The following is an 18,610-nucleotide window of genomic DNA, read 5'->3' as shown; positions in this document are numbered from 1 at the left end:
TCGATTAGAAAGGCCTGCTCGCAGAAGTGTTTTAGGGAGCGTTTGACAGTGATGAGGGGTGGTCGTTTGACCGCGGACCGATAGCGGATGCAGGCAATGAGGCAGTGATCGCTGAGATCCTGATTGAAGATTGTAGATTAGATTAGATTGTAGATTATATTGTAGGATTAGATTAGATTAGATTGTAGGACTGCTGGGGTTTTAAGCATATCCCAGTTTAGGTCACCTAACAGAACGAACTCTGAAGATACATGAGGGGCAATCAATTCACATATGGTGTCCAGGGCACAGCTGGGAGCTAAGTGGGGTCTATAACAGGCGGCAACGGTGAGAGACTTATTTCTGGAGAGATTKATTTTTAAAATTAGTAGCTTGAACTGTTTGGGCATAGACCTGGAAAGTATGACAGAACTTTGCAAGCTATCTCTGCAGTATATTGCAACTCCTCCCCCTTTGGCAGTTCTATCTTGATGGAAAATGTTGTAGTTGGGTATGGAAATCTCAGAATTTTTGGTGGCATTCCTCAGCCAGGATTCAGACACGGCAAGGACATCAGGGTTGGCGGAGTGTGCTAAAGCAGTGAGTAAAACAAACTTAGGGAGGAGGCTTCTGATGTTAACATGCATGAAACCAATGCTTTTTCGATTACAGAAGTCAACAAATGASAGTGCCTGGGGACACGCAGGGTCTGGGTTAGCCTCCACATCACCCGAGGAACAGAGGAGGAGTAGGATGAGGGTACGGCTAAAGGCTAGCAAAACTGGTCGTCTAGTGCGTTGGGGACAGAGAATAAAAGGAGCAGATTTCTGGCCGTGGTAGAATAGATTCAGGGCATAATGTACAGACAGGGGTATGGTGGGGTGCGGATACAGTGGAGGTAAGCCCAGGCACTGAGTGATGATAAGCGAGGTTGCATCTCTGGACACGCTGGTTATACTGGGTGAGATCACCGCATGTGTGGGAGGTGGGACAAAGGAGGTATCTAAGGCATGTACAGTGGGACTAGGGGCTCCGCAGTAAACTAAAACAATGACAATTATCCTAAACAACAGTATGCAACGCATATTGACATTTGAAAGTGACATAAAGCGAGGAATAAAGCAATCACAGGTGTTGATTGGGAGAGCTAGCTAAGACAACAACGGGTAAGACAACAACAGCTAATCAGCTAAGACAACAACAACAGGTAAAATGGCGATGAATGGGCAGAGAGGMTCGGTTAACTACACACAGGGCCTGAGTTCGGGGCTAGGGCCGACAGATAAAAAGATAAACAATATGGAGTACCGTGATAAATGAACAGTCCAGCAGGCATCAGCTATGTAGCCAAGTGACCATAGGGTCCAGTGTACAGCAATAGATGGAACAGGGAAGCCGCGGGGTAGTCGTTGCTACGCTAGCATGCGGGAGACACGGCGTTTAAAGTTTGCAGTCCGGGGTAAGTAGAAGCGTCTGCTCCGACGTCCGGCAAAGGCCGGTTGAAGGCACAGCTGATGGAATTACGTCTGCGGACCAGTCGTGGTGGTACGGCGGGGCGCCGTGTCGACMAAGGGACCGGGCCAGATGGCGAAAGAGGTATTGTAGTTGTGGTAATTTCGTTTGCTAGCCGGGAGATGAGCCTGGCTCAGGGCTAGCTTCGGGGCTGGGTCACTCAGTGGCAGCTAGGTAGCTGTGATGATCAATGGTCCAGGGTTTACGGCAGGAATCCGAGCAGAGGGTAAAGGCTGCTAGCAGTGGCTAACAATGACTAAATAGCTAGTAGCTAATTAGCTGGCTAGCTGTTGAAGAAAGTTTTGGCTAGAAGGTCTAAAAAATAGCGGATCTGTGTCACATTGAGTGAGGCGGGTTACTGGAAGGTATATTTAATTTAAAAAGGAAAAAAGAGATTGAAAAATAAATTGGAATATATACAAAAAAGACGAAAAATAKAAGAAGTAAACGAGAGGACGACTAACCACGTCTGCACTGCTACGTCATCTTGAGAAAAAAAAAGAAAAAAAAGTGTATGTGTGTCGCAGTGTATGTAGAGGTGTGTGTGCGTAGCAGTGTGTGTGTGTGTGTAGACTGTGTGTGTCACAGTGTGTGTAGAGGTGTGTGTGTAGAGGTGTGTGTGTCGCAGTGTGTGTAGAGGTGTGTTTGTCGCAGTGTGTGTAGTAGCAGTGCAGTGCACCTGCACGATCTCCTCCTTGAGAATTCTGTGGAAGCTGAGTTGACTCTCCTGCAGGGTTGTCTGGGGAACCAGCACTCTGTCCTTAGTTACCACCAGCAGGTTGGACACCTCTGAAAAACGCACACACACACAGACAAAATGTTAGCCAGTGCAGCACACCAGGGCACACAACAACAACAAAAAGCTTTTCAAGGCCCAGTGCAGTCAAAAAATGTGATTTTCTTGTTTAATATGTACTTCCGCAATATTTGGGTGGAATAATATTGTGAAAATTATGATAATGCCCTTTTAGTATAAGAACTGTTTGAAAAGACCGCCTGATATTTCAGCCTGTTTTGGTGGGATGGAGTTTTGGCCTTCCATGGTGACATAGCCATGTGGTAAATTAGTTAACTTCTTATGGCTGCAGAGCAGTATTGAGTAGCGTGGATGAAAGGTGCCCAGAGTAAACGGCCTGCTCCTCAGTCCCAGTTACTAATATATGCATATTATTATTAGTATTGGATGGAAAACACTCTGAAGTTTCTAAAACTGTTTGAATTATGTCTGTGAGATTAACAGAACTCATATGGCAGGCAAAAACCTGAGAAGRTCCACTTCCTGTTTGGATTTTTTCTGGGGGTGCCATATTTTCAACCAAGCTCTCATTGAAAATACAGATAGATATGGATGGGTTTTCACTTCCTACGGCTTCCACTAGATGTCAACAGTCAATAGAACTAAGTCTGATGACTCTAATGTGAAGGGGGGTCGAAGGAGACAGAAATGAGTAATCACTGCCATGAGTGACCCTGCTCTTCAACACGCGCGTTCACGTGAGAGGCAGCTTCCGTTCCATCTCTCAATTGAAGTCGATTTAATTCTCCGGTTGGAACGTTATTCAAGATGTATGTTAACAACTTTCTAAAGATTGATTCAGTACATCGTTTGACATGTTTCTACTGACTGTAACGAACGTTTGGACATTTCGTCACGTTTAGGTGTCGCGCTTTAAGACTTTGGTTAGGGTGTTTGGTAACAACTCGAAGTAGCTAATTTTACATAAATAACGGACATTAAAACTTCTTGTCAATAGGGGGGCCCTGTTTTCACTTTGGAAAAAATTGTGCCCAATTTAAACGGCCCGTACTCTATTCTAGATCATACAATATGCATATTATATTACTATTGGATAGAAAACACTCTCAAGTTTCTAAAACTGTTTGAATTATATCTGTGAGTAAAACAGAACTCATTTGGCAGCAAACTTACAGACAGGAAGTGAAAATTCTGAAAATGGGGCTCTGTTAAGGGCCTGCCTATTCAACTGGCTTATATTTATCGATTACATGACTTCATACGCCTTCCACTAGATGTCAACAGGCAGTGGGGTGGAATGGGGTGTCTAGCTGATCTGAGGTCGAATGAGAGCTTTTTGGAGTGGCAGGTCAGGAATTTCCTTTGTCTACCAAGGCGCGAGGCGGAGCTCGACATTAGCTTCTGAAAAGCTTTCGGTTTACACGCGCTATCTCCGGCTCTGATTTTATTTGATACATGTGATAATAACATCGTAAAGTAGGTTTTTCAACCGAGTTTTATCAGTTTATCCACGTTTATTGGGACTTTTGGAGTTTTCCATTCTTTGCGTCAAGAGAGGGTGGGAACGTTATCACCTTGGCTAGCATTGTGGCGCGAATTCGACAGAAAAAAGGACATTTAAAACCAAACAACGATTTATTCTGGACCAAGGACTCCTTGTACAAGATTCTGATGGAAGCTCAGCAAAAAGTAGAACAATTTATGATGTTATTTCGTATTTCTGTGTAAATGTTGAGTCCTATTCTCCGCCGTTTTTGGTGAGTGCCGTCTCACAATAACGCAAGCTGTATGTTATGGTAAGTTATTTTTAAAAATCTAACATGGCGGTTGCATTAAGACCAGTGTATCTTTCATTTGCCATACAACAAGTATTTTTATGTAAAGTTTATGATGAGTTTCTGGTCAGATTAGGTGAGTGTCCAAAATAGCTCGGACATTCTGGGGAAATGTTGCTACATATTCACAATGTATAACCACGGTTTGCAGCTCTAAATATGCACATTTTCGAACAAAACATAAGTGGTATTGTATAACCTGATGTTATAAGACTGTCATCTGATGAAGTTGTTCAAGGTTAGTGATTCATTTTTATATCTTTGCTGGTTTTTGCGATAGCTACCTTTTGCGTGAATAAATGCATTTGTGTGTTTGGCTATTGTGGTAAGCTAATATATTCTATATTGTGTTTTCGCTGTAAAACACTTTTAAAAAATCTGAAATATTGGCTGGATTCACAAGATGTTTTATCTTTCATTTGCTGTACACCATGTATTTTCATAAATGTTTTATGATGAGTATTTAGGTATTTCACGTTGCTCTCTGGTATTATTCTGGCTGCTTCGTGCTTATTTGTGATGGTGCTGCAATGTAAAACTATGATTTATACCTCAAATATGCACATTTTCGAACAAAAACATAAATGTATTGTAAACATGTTATAAGACTGTCATCTGATGAAGTTGTTCTTGGTTAGTGACTAATTATATCTCTATTTGGTCGGTTTTGTGATAGCTACCTATGCTGTAGAAACATGGTGAAAATATGCGGTTGAGTCTTTGGCTATTGTGGTTAGTAATATAAATACATATTGTGTTTTCGCTGTAAAAACATTATTTTATTTTTATCGGAAATGATGGCTGGATTCACAAGATGTTTATCTTATCTTTGCTGTATTGGACTTGTGATTTCATGAAAATTATATTATATGATATCCCTGTCCGTTAGGCTAGGCTATGCTAGTCAGCTTTTTTGATGAGGATGCTCTCGGATCCGGGATGGGTATCACGGAAAGTTTAACGAACAAATCAAGCATTTATTGTGGACCTGGGATTCCTAGGAGCATTCTGATGAATTCATCAAAGGTAGGAAACATTTATCATGTATTTTCTGGTTTCTGTTGAGTCCAACATGGTGGCTAATTGGGCTAATCATCTGAGCTCCGTCTCAGATTATTGCATGGTTTATTTTCCGTAAAGTTTTTTTGAAATCTGACACAGCGGTTGCATTAAGGAGAGGTTATCTATAATTCCATGTGTATAACTTTTATTATCATCTACATTGTGAGAGTATTTCTGTTGAAACGATGTGGCTATGCAAAGTCACTTGATGTTTTTGCAACTAGTGAATCTAACGCCTCAATGTAATGTTTTTTGATATAATATTGAACTTAATCAAACAAAACATGCATGTATGTGTAACATGAAGTCCTATGAGTGTCACTGATGAAAATAATCGAAGGTTGTGATTAACATGCTTTATCGATGCTATTCTGGTTTTTGTGAAAGCTATCTTTAGCTGGAAAAAATGGCTATGGTTATTGTGGTTTTGTGGTGACCTAACATAATCGTTTGTAGTGCTTTCGCTGAAAAGCCTATTTGAAATCGGACACTTTGGTGGGATTAACAACAAGATTACCTTTAAAATTATATAAGACACATGAATGTCTGAGGAATTTTAATTATGAGATTTCTGTTTTTTGAATTTGGCGCCCTGCACTTCGACTGGCTGTTGTCATATCGATCCCGTTAACGGGACTGCAGCCATAATTTAAACGGAAAACATTTAACTTCATATTCAGCATCTCCAGAACCACCCCAACATCAACTTACGTTTGTATATTTACAGTTGAAGTCGGAAGTTTATATACACTTAGGTTGGAGTCATTAAAACTCAGTTTTTCAACCACTCCACACATTTCTTGTTAACAAACTATAGTTTTGGCAAGTCGGTTAGSACATTACTTTGTGCATGACGCAAGTAATTTTACCAACAATTGTTTACAGACAGATTATTTCACTTATTCACTGCACAAATCCAGTGGGGCAGAAGTTTACATACACAAAGTTGACTGTGCCTTTAAACAGCTTGGAAAATTCCATAAAATGATGTCATGCTATAGAAGCTTTTGATAGGCTAATTGACATCATTTGAGTCAATTGGAGGTGTACRTGTGGATGTATTTCAAGGCCTACCTTCAAACTCAGTGCCTATTTGCTTGACATCATGGGAAAATCAAAAGAAATCAGCCATGACCTCAGAAAAAAAGAACTGTAGACCTCCACAAGTCTGGTTCATCCTTGGGAGCAATTCCAAACACCTGAAGGTACCACGTTCATCTGTACAAACAATAGTTTGCAAGTATAAACACCATGGGACCACACAGCCGTCATACCGCTCAGAAAGGAGACGCGTTTTGTCTCCGAGAGATGAACGTACATTGGTGCAAAAAGTGCAAATCAATCCCAGAACAACAGCAAAGGACCTTGTGAAGATGCTGGAGGAAACAGATACAAAAGCATATATATCCACAGTAAAACGAGTCCTGTATGGACATAACCTGAAAGGCCGCTCAGCAAGGAAGAAGCCACTGCTCCAAAGCCGCCATAAAAAAAGCCAAACTACGGTTTGCAACTGCACATGGGGACAAAGATCGTACTTTTTGGAGAAATGTCCTCTGGTCTGATGAAACAAAAATAGAACTGTTTGGCCATAATGATCATCATCATGTTTGGAGGAAAAAGGGGAACGCTTGCAAGCCGAAGAACACCATCCCAACCTTGAAGCATGGGGGTGGCAAAATCATGTTGTGGGGGTGCTTTGCTGCAGGAGGGACTGGTCCACTTCACAAAATGAATGGCATCATGAGGAGGGGAAAATTATGTGGATATGTTGAAGCAACATCTCAAGTAATCAGTCAGGAAGTTAAAACTTGGTCGCAAATGGGTCTTCCAAAAATGGGCAATGACCCCAAGCATACTTCCAAAGTTGTGGCAAAATGGCTTAAAGACAACAAAGGCAAGGTATTGGAGTGGCCATCACAAAGCCTTGACCTCAATCCTATAGAAAATATGTGGGCAGAACTGAAAAAGTGTGTGCGAGCAAGGAGGCCTACAAACCTAACTCCGTTACACCAGCTCTGTCAGGAGGAATGGGCCAAAATGCACCCAATTTATTGTGGGACGCTTGTGGAAGGCTACCTGAAATGTTTGACCCAAATTAAACAATTTAAAGGAAATGCTACCAAATAAGTATATGTAAACTTCTGACCCACTGGGAATGTGATGAACGAAATAAAAGCTGCAATAAATCATTCTCTCTACTATTATTATGGCATTTCACATTCTTAAAATAAAGTGGTGATCCTAACTGACCTAATACAGGGAATTTATACTAGAGTTAAATGTCAAGAATTGTGAAAAACTGAATTTAAATGTATTTGGCTAAGGTATATGTAAACTTCTGACTTCATCTGTATAGTGTGTGTGGCCACACCCGTTGCTGACAGGTATATAAAATTGAGCGCACAGCCATGCAATCTCCATAGACAAACATTGGTAGTAGAATGGCCTTACTGAAGAGCTCAGTGACTTTCAACATGACACAGTCATAGGATGCCACCTTTCCAACAAGTCAGTTCGTCAAATTTCTGCCCTGATCAAGTGTTGTTATTGTGAAGTGGAAATGTCTCGTAGCAACAACGGCTGAGTCCGCAAAGTGGCTTTTAACAAATGATGAGGAGGCATTGCCTACTAATTGGTTAATGATGTCATTGGAAACACTTAACTTCCTCTATCTTTTTTTTAATACAAAACATAGAACCGCTCCATGACACATACAGATCCAGTCAAATATTTGGACACACCTATTCATTCAAGGGTTTTTCTTTATTTTACTATTTTCTACATTGTAGAATAATAGTGAAGACATCAAATCTATGAAATAACACATATGGAATTGTGGAGTAACCAAGAAACGTGTTAAAACAAAGCTAAATATATATGAGATTCTTCAAAGTAGCCACCCTTTGCCTTGATGACAGCTTTGCAGACTCTTGGCATTCTAGCAACCAGTTTCACCTGGAATGGTTTGTTGGCTAAATTTCCTTCACTCTGCGGTCCAACTCATCCCAAACCATCTCAATTGGGTTGAGGTGGGGTGATTGTGGAGGCCAGGTCATCTGATGCAGCACTCCATCACTCTCCTTCTTGGTCAAATAGCCCTTTCACAACATAGAGGTGTGTTGGGTCATTGTCCTGTAGAAAAACAAATGATAGTCCCACTAAGCGCAATTGCGTATCGCTGCAGAATGCTGTGGTATCCATGCTGGTTAAGTGTGCCTTGAATTTTAAATAAATCACAGATAATGTCACCAGAAAAGCACCCACACACCTCCTCCTTCATGCTTCACAGTGGGAACCGTTCACCCACACTGCGTCTCACAAAGAAAGGGCGGTTGGAACCAAAAATCTAAAATTTGGACTAATCAGACCAAAGACAGATTTCCACCGGTCTAACATCCATTGCTGGTGTTTCTTAGCCCAAGCAAGTCTCTTCTTCTTATTGGTGTCCTTTAGTAGTGGTTTCTTTGCAGCAATTCGACCATGAAGGCCTGATTCACGCAGTCTCCTCTGAACAGTTGATGTTGAGATGTGTCTGTTACTTGAATTCTGTGAAGCATTTATTTGGGCTGCAATCTGAGGCTGATAACTCTAATGAACTTATCCTCTGCAGCAGAGGTAACTCTGGGTCTTCCTTTCCTCTGGCAGTCCTCATGAGAGCCAGTTTCATCATAGCGCTTGATGGTTTTTGCAACTGCACTTGAAGATACTTACAAAGTTAGTGAAATTTTCTGCATTGACTGACCTTCATGTCTTAAAGTAATGATGGACTGGCGTTTCTCTTTGCTTATTTGAGCTGTTCTTGCCATAATATGGACTTGGTCTTCTACCAAATAGGGCTAGGGCTATTTTCTGTATACCACCCCTACCTTGTCACAACACAACTGATTGGCTCAAACACATTAAGAAGGAAAGAAATTCCACAAATTAACTTTTAACAAGGCACACCTGTTAATTGAAATGCATTCCAGGTGACTACCTCATGAAGCTAGTTGAGAGAATGCCAAGAGTGTACAAAGCTGTCATCAAGGAAAAGGGTGGCTACTTTTTTTTTAAAGTAACCACTTTTTTGGTTACTACATGATTCCATATGTGTTATTTCATAGTTTTGATGTCTTCACTATCATTCTACAATGTAGAAAACAGTACAAATAAAGAAAAACCCTTGAATGAGTAGGTGCGTCCAAACTTTTGAATGCTACTTACTGTATGTTAGAAGAAATGATGAATATGTAGTTGAAAAAAGTAGAAATGTCCCTTTAGTTAATAACAAAGAGAGATCTAAACCTCAGCAAATTGTCCATTGTCCCCTCCCCATTCAGACCACTCCAAGACAGTCCTAGCTAAATTATTGCCTGAGAAATTGCTATTTTTTGTTTCTTTTTGACCATTTTAATTGAAAACAATCATAATAAGGTACTTAATTGTTGGAGATAGAAACAGCTGCATGGGACCTTTAAAACTTTTCAGTTTTGGTACCTAATGAGCACCACCAAACAACAAACAACAAAACACCAGTCTCCCTATCAGCTGGTAAAGAATGAACAAAGACTATGAATGGCTTATACCATGTGGAGATGAAGCAGCATTGTTTACATATCAACCCAAGAGACTATGTAGCCTATTTTAACAAGCAAAATGTAGGTCAAGTTATGCAAGTTGTTGACTGTGACACGTGCTGTTGAGTTTGGTCTGACGTCTTTATTATTTGGTGGGGATGGGGTGGGGATGGGGTGGGGATGGTTTTCGGCTTGACAACAACAAGTGTGTCTGCTTGCATAAGCAAAATGGGTGTGTATATGCGAGTAGTACACATGAGTATATGCACGTTGGTGTGTGTGTGGAGTTTGAACACCCCCGCAGTATGTGGCTGGGTGAAGAGGAGGAAGTGATGTTCTGACAATACGAACTCTCTGTGGTTGACAACACACACATTTGTTTTACTATCCTTGTGGGGACCAAACAATTGATTCCCATTCAAAATCCTAACCCCAACCTTAATTCTACCCCTAACCCTAAAATAGCCTTTTTCCTTGTGGGGACTGGCGAAATGTCAGCATTTGTGTGATTATTCCTTGTTTTACCATAGTAAAACCAAAAATGTGCGCAGACACACACACACAACACCATAAAAACTAGGGGTGTAACAGTTCACAAAACCCACAGGACAGTACGTATCGCAGTTTTGGTGTCACGGTTCGTTTCGGTACAGCGGGAAAATTAAATGTAATTTACAATGTTCAGCATTCACAATGTTCCTTGCATTGTCTGTTCTGACTGGATTGTTATGTTGGGCCTCTCAAGTTTCCACTCTGATGCTGCATTTATAACAATGTGGGAGGTGGGAATTTAAATACCAGTTGGATCCAATCATGTGATTTGAAATTGTTGAGAAATGCTAATTGGCTAATGGCCAACAAGCTGTGTCAACCATAAATGAAAAGTATTATGCTTGTAAACAAATTAAAAACCACATTAATAGATTGCCAAGAAAAAGCTACACTAAGGAATTAAGGCAGCCAAACCGAGGTACAAAGTCAGACAAGAGCAGCAGTTCTCCAGCAACGACTGCTTGTCTGTCTAGAAAGGGGCGGCAGGCTGCTTGAATACAGAGGGGAGACGATGTTGTGTTCTTTTTTTTGTTGCATTTCTGTCTTACTACAGTATACTGGGGTGATGTCGGTGCAAATGTGTCAACAATTTTGAGGTGTTGGCAACTGCATAGGCTATTCTCGTTGACCATGGCGACATACTGTTAACCTGTTATGGCTGCAGGCCGGTGTCGGTACACTTATGACAACAGCCCGTCCAAGTGCAGGGCGCGAAATTCAAAAMATATTTTTCAAAAGATATTCAGTACGACATGCAGCTTACGTTATAGCGAGAGATCGCCCAAAATCTGGGCGCAAACTAATAGTAAACATGTTCGACAGATATATGAAATAACATCATAAATGGGTCCTACTTTTGATGATCTTCCATCAGAATGTTGTACAAGAGGTCCTTTATCCAGAACAATCGTTGTTTGGTTTTAGAATGGCATTTTTCCCTCTCGAATGAGCAAGCAAAACTAGCCAAGTGGCGCTAAGCTCTCCTTCGTCACCAAACGCAAAGAACGCCTAAACTCCCGGAAAAATTTCAATAATCTAATAAAACTATATTGAAAAAACATACTTTACGATGATATCACATTTATCAAATAAAATCAAAGCCGGAGATATAAGACTGGTGACCTTTATGCGCTTCCTGAACAAAGGAATTTTGGGGTCATGTCATTCCAAGCTCTCTCTTTTGACCATAGAAATACCTAGAAACCCCATTTCACCTCTCACAGCCTATTGACATCTAGTGGAAGGCGTATGAAGTGCATGTATASTKATAYATWTCAAGCAKAWTMATAGGSAGGCCCTGGAACKGAGCCTCGATTTCAGATTTTTCACTTTCTGACAGGAAGTTTGCTGCAAAATGAGTTCTGTTTTACTCACAGATATAATTCAAACGGTTTTAGAAACTTGAGAGTGTTTTCTATCCAATAGTAATAATAATATGCATATTGTACGAGCAAGAATTGAGTACGAGGCCGTTTGAAATGGGCACCTTTTATCCAAGCTACTCAATACTGCCCCTGCAGCCCAAAGAAGTTAATGTTTTATGCACAACTCTCTGTCCATCGCCATTGTAATCTACTGGGAAGCTGGGATTCTCCATCCATCAATCTACTGGGATTCTCCATCATTGTTTAAATCCTCCTGGTTTATCGACCCCACCACTCGCCGTCGTACATAACTATTTCCCAGCTGCCTCTCACAAAAGGACAGCTTGAAATGCCCAAATTCAGATTCAAATTGATTGCAACATGCGCATAAGCTCTAGTCGTTTTTTTTTTTAAGCATCATATAGCTCTAGTCGTTTTTTTTTTTAAGCATCATAAGCTCTAGTCGTTTTTTTTTTTTAAGCATCATAAGCTCTAGTCGTTTGTTTTTTTAAAGCATCATAAGCTCTAGTCGTTTGTTTTTTAAAAAGCTAAGCTCTAGTCGTTTTGTTTTTTTAAAGCATAAGCTCTAGTCGTTTGTTTTTTTAAAGCATAAGCTCTAGTCGTTTGTTTTTTTAAAGCATAAGCTCTAGTCGTTTGTTTTTTTAAAGCATAAGCTCTAGTCGTTTGTTTTTTAAAGCATAAGCTCTAGTCGTTTGTTTTTTTAAAGCATAAGCTCTACTCGTTTGTTTAAAAAAAAAGATAAGCTCTACTCGTTTTTCTTTTTTTTTAAAGCTCTACTCGTTTGTTTTTAAAAAAAGCATAAGCTCTACTCGTTTGTTTTTAAAAAAAGCATAAGCTACTCGTTTGTTTTAAAAAAAAGCATAAGCTCTACTTGGTTTTTTAAAAAAAGCATAAGCTCTTGTTTTTAAAAAAAAGCATAAGCTCTACTCGTTTGTTTTAAAAAAAAGCATAAGCTCTACTTGTTTTTTAAAAAGCATAAGCTCTACTTGTTTTTAAAAAAAGCATAAGCTCTACTTGTTTTTTAAAAAACACATAAGCTCTACTTGTTTTTAAAAAAAGCATAAGCTCTACTTGTTTTTTTAAAAGCATAAGCTCTACTTTGTTTTTAAAAGCATAAGCTCTACTTGTTTTTAAAAAAAGCATAAGCTCCTACTTGTTTTAAAAAAAAGCAATAGCTCTACTTGTTTTTTTAAAAAGCATAGCTCTACTGTTTTTTTTAAAAGCATAAGCTCTACTTGTTTTAAAAAAAGCATAAGGCTCTACTTGTTTTTAAAAAAAGCATAAGCTCTACTTGTTTTTAAAAAAAGCATAAGCTCTACTTGTTTAAAAAAAAAGCATAAGCTCTACTTGTTTTTTTAAAGCTCTACTTGTTTTTTTTAAAGCATAAGCTCTACTTGTTTGTTTTTTTAAAGCATAAGCTCGAGTTGAAAAAAAAAAAAGCATAAGCTCTAGTTGTTACGGCTGAAATCCCGTTAACGGGATCCATATGACAACAGCCAGTGAAAGTGCAGGGCGCCAAATTCAAACAACAGAAATCTCATAATTAAAATTCCTCAAACGTACAAGTATTATACACCATTTTAAACATAAACTTGTTGTTAATTCCACCACAGTGTCCGATTTCAAAAAGGCTTTAAGACGAAAGCATACCATGCGATTATGTTAGGTCAGCACCTAGTCACAGAAAAACACAGCCATTTTTCCAGCCAAAGAGAGGAGTCACAAAAAGCAGAAATAGAGATCAAATTAATCACTAACCTTTGATGATCTTCATCAGATGACACTCATAGGACTTCATGTTACACAATACATGTATGTTTTGTTCGATAAAGTTCATATTTATATGCAAAAATCTCAGTTTACATTGGCGCATTATGTTCAGTAATGTTTTGCTTCCAAAACATCRGGTGATTTTGCAGAGAACCACATCAATTTACAGAAATACTCATAATAAACATTGATAAAAGATACAAGTGTTATGCATGGAATTATAGATAAACTTCTCCTTAATGCAACCGCTGTATCAGATTTCAAAAAATCTTTTCGGAAAAAGCACACCATGCAATAATCTGAGTACCTCGCTCAGAGACCAAAACAAGCCATACAGATACCTGCCATGTGGAGTCAACAGAAGTCAGAAATAGCATTATAAATATTCACTTACCTTTGATGATCTTCATCAGAATGCACTCCCAGTCCATCATTTATGTCCAAATACCTCCTTTTTGTTTGCGTGTTTAGTTCACAAATCCAAATTCACACGGCGCAGGCACTTAATTCAGACGACAGTTCCATTACAATTCGTAGAAACATGTCAAACGATGTCTAGAATCAATCTTTAGGATGTTTTTATCATAAATCTTCAATAATATTCCAACCGGACAATTCCTTTGTCTTTAGAAAGGAAAAGGAACGCAGCTAACTCTCACGGGCGTGCGCCTGACTGAGCTCATGGCATTCTGCCAGACACCTGACTCAATCAGCTCTTATTCTCTCCCCCTTCACAGTAGAAGCCTGAAACAAGGTTCTAAAGACTGTTGACATCTAGTGGAAGCCTTAGGAAGTGCAATCGGACCAAATTTTACACTGTATATTGGATAGGCAAAGACTTGAAAATCTTTTGGATCTTTTTGGATATTTTCTCAGGTTTTTGCCTGCCATATGAGTTCTGTTATACTCACAGACATCATTCAAACAGTTTTATAAACTTCAGAGTGTTTTCTATCCAAATCTACTAATAATATGCATATTGTAGCTTCTGGGCCTGAGTAGCAGGCAGTTTACTCTGGGCACCTTATTCATCCAAGCTACTCAATACTGCCCCCCAGCCATAAGAAGTTTWAAAAAAGCATAAGCTCTAGTTGTTTAAAAAAAAGCATAATCTCTAGTTGTTTAAAAAAAAGCATAAGTTCTAGTTGTTTTTCAGCTCAGATTTACTCAAGAGGCTTAGGCCTATAAAGCAGCATAGGCATAGCATATAGGGCCAGTGTTTTTATTTAGTAAATATACTATTATTTATTCATTCACAGTGCAGACCGAACCGAGGTCCCCGTACCGAACACCCCTACCATAAAAACACAAATGTGATGGGCCTCTCATAGCAGGTAACCCACTCACACTGTAAAAAGAGGAGAGCTGTGTGTGTGGAAACCACAGTACTACACCGTTTTCCTTCTCCTGATGCGCACACACACACAGAGAGAGAGAGAGAGAGGATACACAAGACAGGGTACTTACAGACACACAGTACATGCACACACACACGATTGCAAAAACACCCACATATAGACACTGTCCCTCTCACTGAAAAGCACACACACACACACACACACACACACACAGTACACAGCAAAATAATGAAAACATTTGACAAGTTCATAACCTAAACAAAACCAAAAAACGGGAATTTAGAATGCAAGATTAAACATGTTAGTCATCTATTTCCAGTCAGTTTCCAACCAGGAGAACACCAAAATCTCCTAAGTGTTCAGATTTTACTTTCCTATCATCTTGTTTAGAGTGCATTTAGTKATTCGATATTGATGTGACTTTCCATGACTTTTATTTAGATCAGTGTTAGGAATGTCTGTCAACTAAACAGGACATTTGATTCAATACATCTTTTAAAATGTTTGTTAATCAACTGTGTTGAGTTCATTTCTGTTATCATATTTCCCAGCATGTTTTGCTGCAGGTAGATTTTTACAATTGTTTGTTTTAATATCTATGTTTCCTCATGCACATTGATTGATTTCAATCTTATACAAAGATAAATAACTTACATTGTTCTAAATTATCTAAAGTAAAATATTAATTGAAACACATTCCCTTATTGAATGCAACAACCATGTATATCACTAACAAACACAGTCATGGGTGGGTCTCTCTCACATTCACTCAAAAGGCACGCTGGGAAGTATGCAAATACAGCTTTACACCCTACAGTGTTAAAACAACACCCCCAGTGTTAGTGTTTAAAACCTAAACGCCTTGTACTGAATAATTGTGCTCATGTGTTTAAAAAGTGTGTCAGCGAATAAACATGTTTCCAATCTAAACACTGTGACACATTTTCACTGAAATTCTAAACGCCTCGATGCGTTTAAAAAGTGTTACAGAAAAGTGTTTAGTTATGTGTTCAGATCCTAAACACTTGGTTTTACAGTGTATACATACGACAACACATAGCCACATCCAAACACGGTTGCACACAGCTACAAAACAGAGCTGAGGTATTGAGAGGGTTAAGCGAGTGGTAACCATGGTGAGGCAGTGTCGCTAAGAGAAACTAGAACTCATGGTGTAAACAGGCTTTAAAAAGGAACATCCTTTCAGCAGACCAGAGCCAAATCACACTAAGGGTTTAGGGCAATGTGTGTGTTTGACGCGTATACAAAGACATTCTGAGGGACTGCAACAAAAATACTAAAAACTGAAGTGAGAGTTTCATACTGACCACGGTGTGTGTACGTATGTGTGTCTGTGTGTGTCTCTCTCCCCCTACCTCTGGGCTGTGGGGGGCAGCAGCGGCTGAGCTGGAAGCGGAGGTTGTCGGTACGGAGGTTCTGTCCAGACAGGTGGTCTAGCAGCTCTCTGAGAGATGACCTGTAGGTCTCTGTCCCGTACAGACGAAAACCCTCTGAACCCACCTCGATCTGGAAGTTCTTATACTGACGCACCTGTCTCGACTCGCACAGATCCAACTGAAGACAGGGGGGGGGGAGACATAGGGAGAGGTTCAGTTGGTAGTGAAAGATGTTACAACAACCACACAAGAGTTCAGTTGGTAGTGAAAGATGTTACAACCACTGTCAACAAAAGGCTAATAGATACTTTGAACAAAGCTAGCAGGTCTTTTAAGTCTGTTTTCACTAATATGTTTAGATTAGACCCGAGTTAGCCTGATAAAACAAACTGTCCACTGGAACACCACATCCCAATCAGCCTGTCCATTAAGTCACATGCTATTGACTGGAACTGAATTCATTTAATTGAGAATGGATGCCTCAAACAAGAACATACTCACATACTCTCTCTCTCTCACGCACGCACACTTGGAGCCTATGTTTGACCATGTGTTGTGCATGCATGTGAGGCTGCTCAGAGTGTTGACACTGAACAACAGTGTTTACTAATGTAGGTCATCTTACCATGATGATGTGATACAGACACCAGACCACCAGGCTCTGCTCAAAATCTACTCTGGTGTGTCACCTGGTCTGTGCTTGTTTTGACAGTAACCACACATTGTCTGAAAAGGACTTTAATTTAACTTCTATCATCAACATGGTTCTCACTACTCTTTATCAGACAATAACGAAACAGTCAGACAATGAGCAGTGTGTGTGTGTGTGTGTGTGTGTGTGTGTGTGTGTGTGTGTGTGTGTGTGTGTGTGTGTGTGTGTGTGTGTGTAAGTGTGTGTGTGTCATGTTTTGGCATCATCTGTGTTATATCTGTTCTTAGTCACTTCCTTGTGTAATGATCTCTGAACTCTGAACTCTTTGGCCTTTTATCTGACTTCTCCACTTGTTCCACCTCGCCCACTTCAGTCATTTCCACCCCACTCTCCCTGCCTGCAGAAATACATTGTTTGTGTTCTCAGTAGGGCTGTGACGATATCAATATCGCAATATTTTTTCCATGGCAAAAAATGAAAACACAAAGCAGACCAAACTCTTTGGTCCTTTAAAAACTTGCTGTATGTAAAATATTGTGTGCGATAGGTTAGGAAATAAATACATTTGACTCTGGAAGACAACATAATGATGCTTGTTCCCAACATTAGAGCCATTTTCCTAAAGAAGTTAAATCAGCTTCGTTTTTTATTTCCTTGCCACAATACTAACGCGTATCATCCCGGACCTAGTTCTCAGAGTGTGTATGTGTGTGTGTTACCTCGCTGCAGACCACGGTCATGATGATGTAATGGTAGTCAGTACAGGACCAGCGCAAGACGTAGGTTCCCTCCTCGTTGCCCTCCTGACGAAGCTTCTGGTTGGCATACTCCGTACTGCAGGGCAAACAAACAGAAACCAATGGTCAAAAACACAAAACTCAACGCTAGATTAAGAGAAATTAAACAGATAGAGGTGATGGAAGATAAAAATGGGTATGAAGAGAGAGAACAAAAGCCAGAAAGAGATAGAGAGAGAGAAACAGTCAGAGAGAGAGCGAGCTAGAGAAAAAGAAATAGACACACACCGAGAGAGTGTCTGAGTACTGACCAGATAGGTCCATGACAGCAGTTCTGTAGGTTCTGTACCACAGAGGAAGGGGCCACCTCTGTACACAGGTAGTGGTGGGCATCTACCGTTAGACGGAAGTACCCATCCACCAGGGCAGCGAACGCCAACGCCTCTCCTTTAAACTCCAGCTGCACCTCCTGTGGGACAATAGGAGAATTAAACAATAGTAAGAAATACTTAAAAAATCAATACATTTGATTATTTTTTCTTTATTTAGATCCCCATTAGCTTTTGCCTTTAGTCTGTGTTCCAAAACACTGCACTAGTGTCCATTCCTTAGTGTCCTGGGCCTGTATCGACAAAGCATTTCACAGTAGAAACTGGTCGATAATCTAAACACAGACTACTAATCACATTATTTGTCCCTTAGCTATGTTGGCTGGCTGTTAGGTCCGGTGACATTTGAACTCTGGCTGGCTGGAGCTAAGACGGTACAGTAGAGACAACGTTCATTAATCACTCATTAATATGCTACTGTCACTGCTTAATCTAGTAATCCAAGCTCAGGTAGTGTTTGGAGAGATGTGTGTGTCTCACCATCTTCTTGTTATCCTGTCTGAAGATGGTGACAGTGGACTCTTTGATGACAATGTGTGTGATCTCGTGGAAGTCACAGAATGTCACCCAGCCGTCGCTGGCGTCTTTCTTCTTGGTCTTGGTCTGTTTGCCCTCAAACTTGTTCTTTTTGGACTTGTTCTTCTCTTTCAGGATCAAGGTATTCTA

At 40.0% G+C, this 18,610-nt stretch overlaps 1 protein-coding gene across 1 annotated transcript in view; it reads right to left on the bottom strand.

Annotated features, from left to right (window-relative positions):
* Nucleotides 1-18,610, bottom strand: part of jak1 (Janus kinase 1) — an 83,663-nt gene that overhangs the window by 44,776 nt on the left and 20,277 nt on the right. The window contains 5 exon segments of the mRNA XM_024003647.2: nucleotides 2,171-2,280; nucleotides 16,146-16,344; nucleotides 17,538-17,652; nucleotides 17,867-18,024; nucleotides 18,425-18,607. Coding sequence (XP_023859415.1) covers nucleotides 2,171-2,280; nucleotides 16,146-16,344; nucleotides 17,538-17,652; nucleotides 17,867-18,024; nucleotides 18,425-18,607 — 765 coding nt within the window.

The sequence above is a fragment of the Salvelinus sp. IW2-2015 genome, linkage group LG16 (assembly GCF_002910315.2).
Source record: "Salvelinus sp. IW2-2015 linkage group LG16, ASM291031v2, whole genome shotgun sequence".
Taxonomy (NCBI): domain Eukaryota; kingdom Metazoa; phylum Chordata; class Actinopteri; order Salmoniformes; family Salmonidae; genus Salvelinus; species Salvelinus sp. IW2-2015.
Note: the sequence above shows the minus strand (reverse complement) of the source record. Positions and strands in the feature narration are given on the sequence as shown.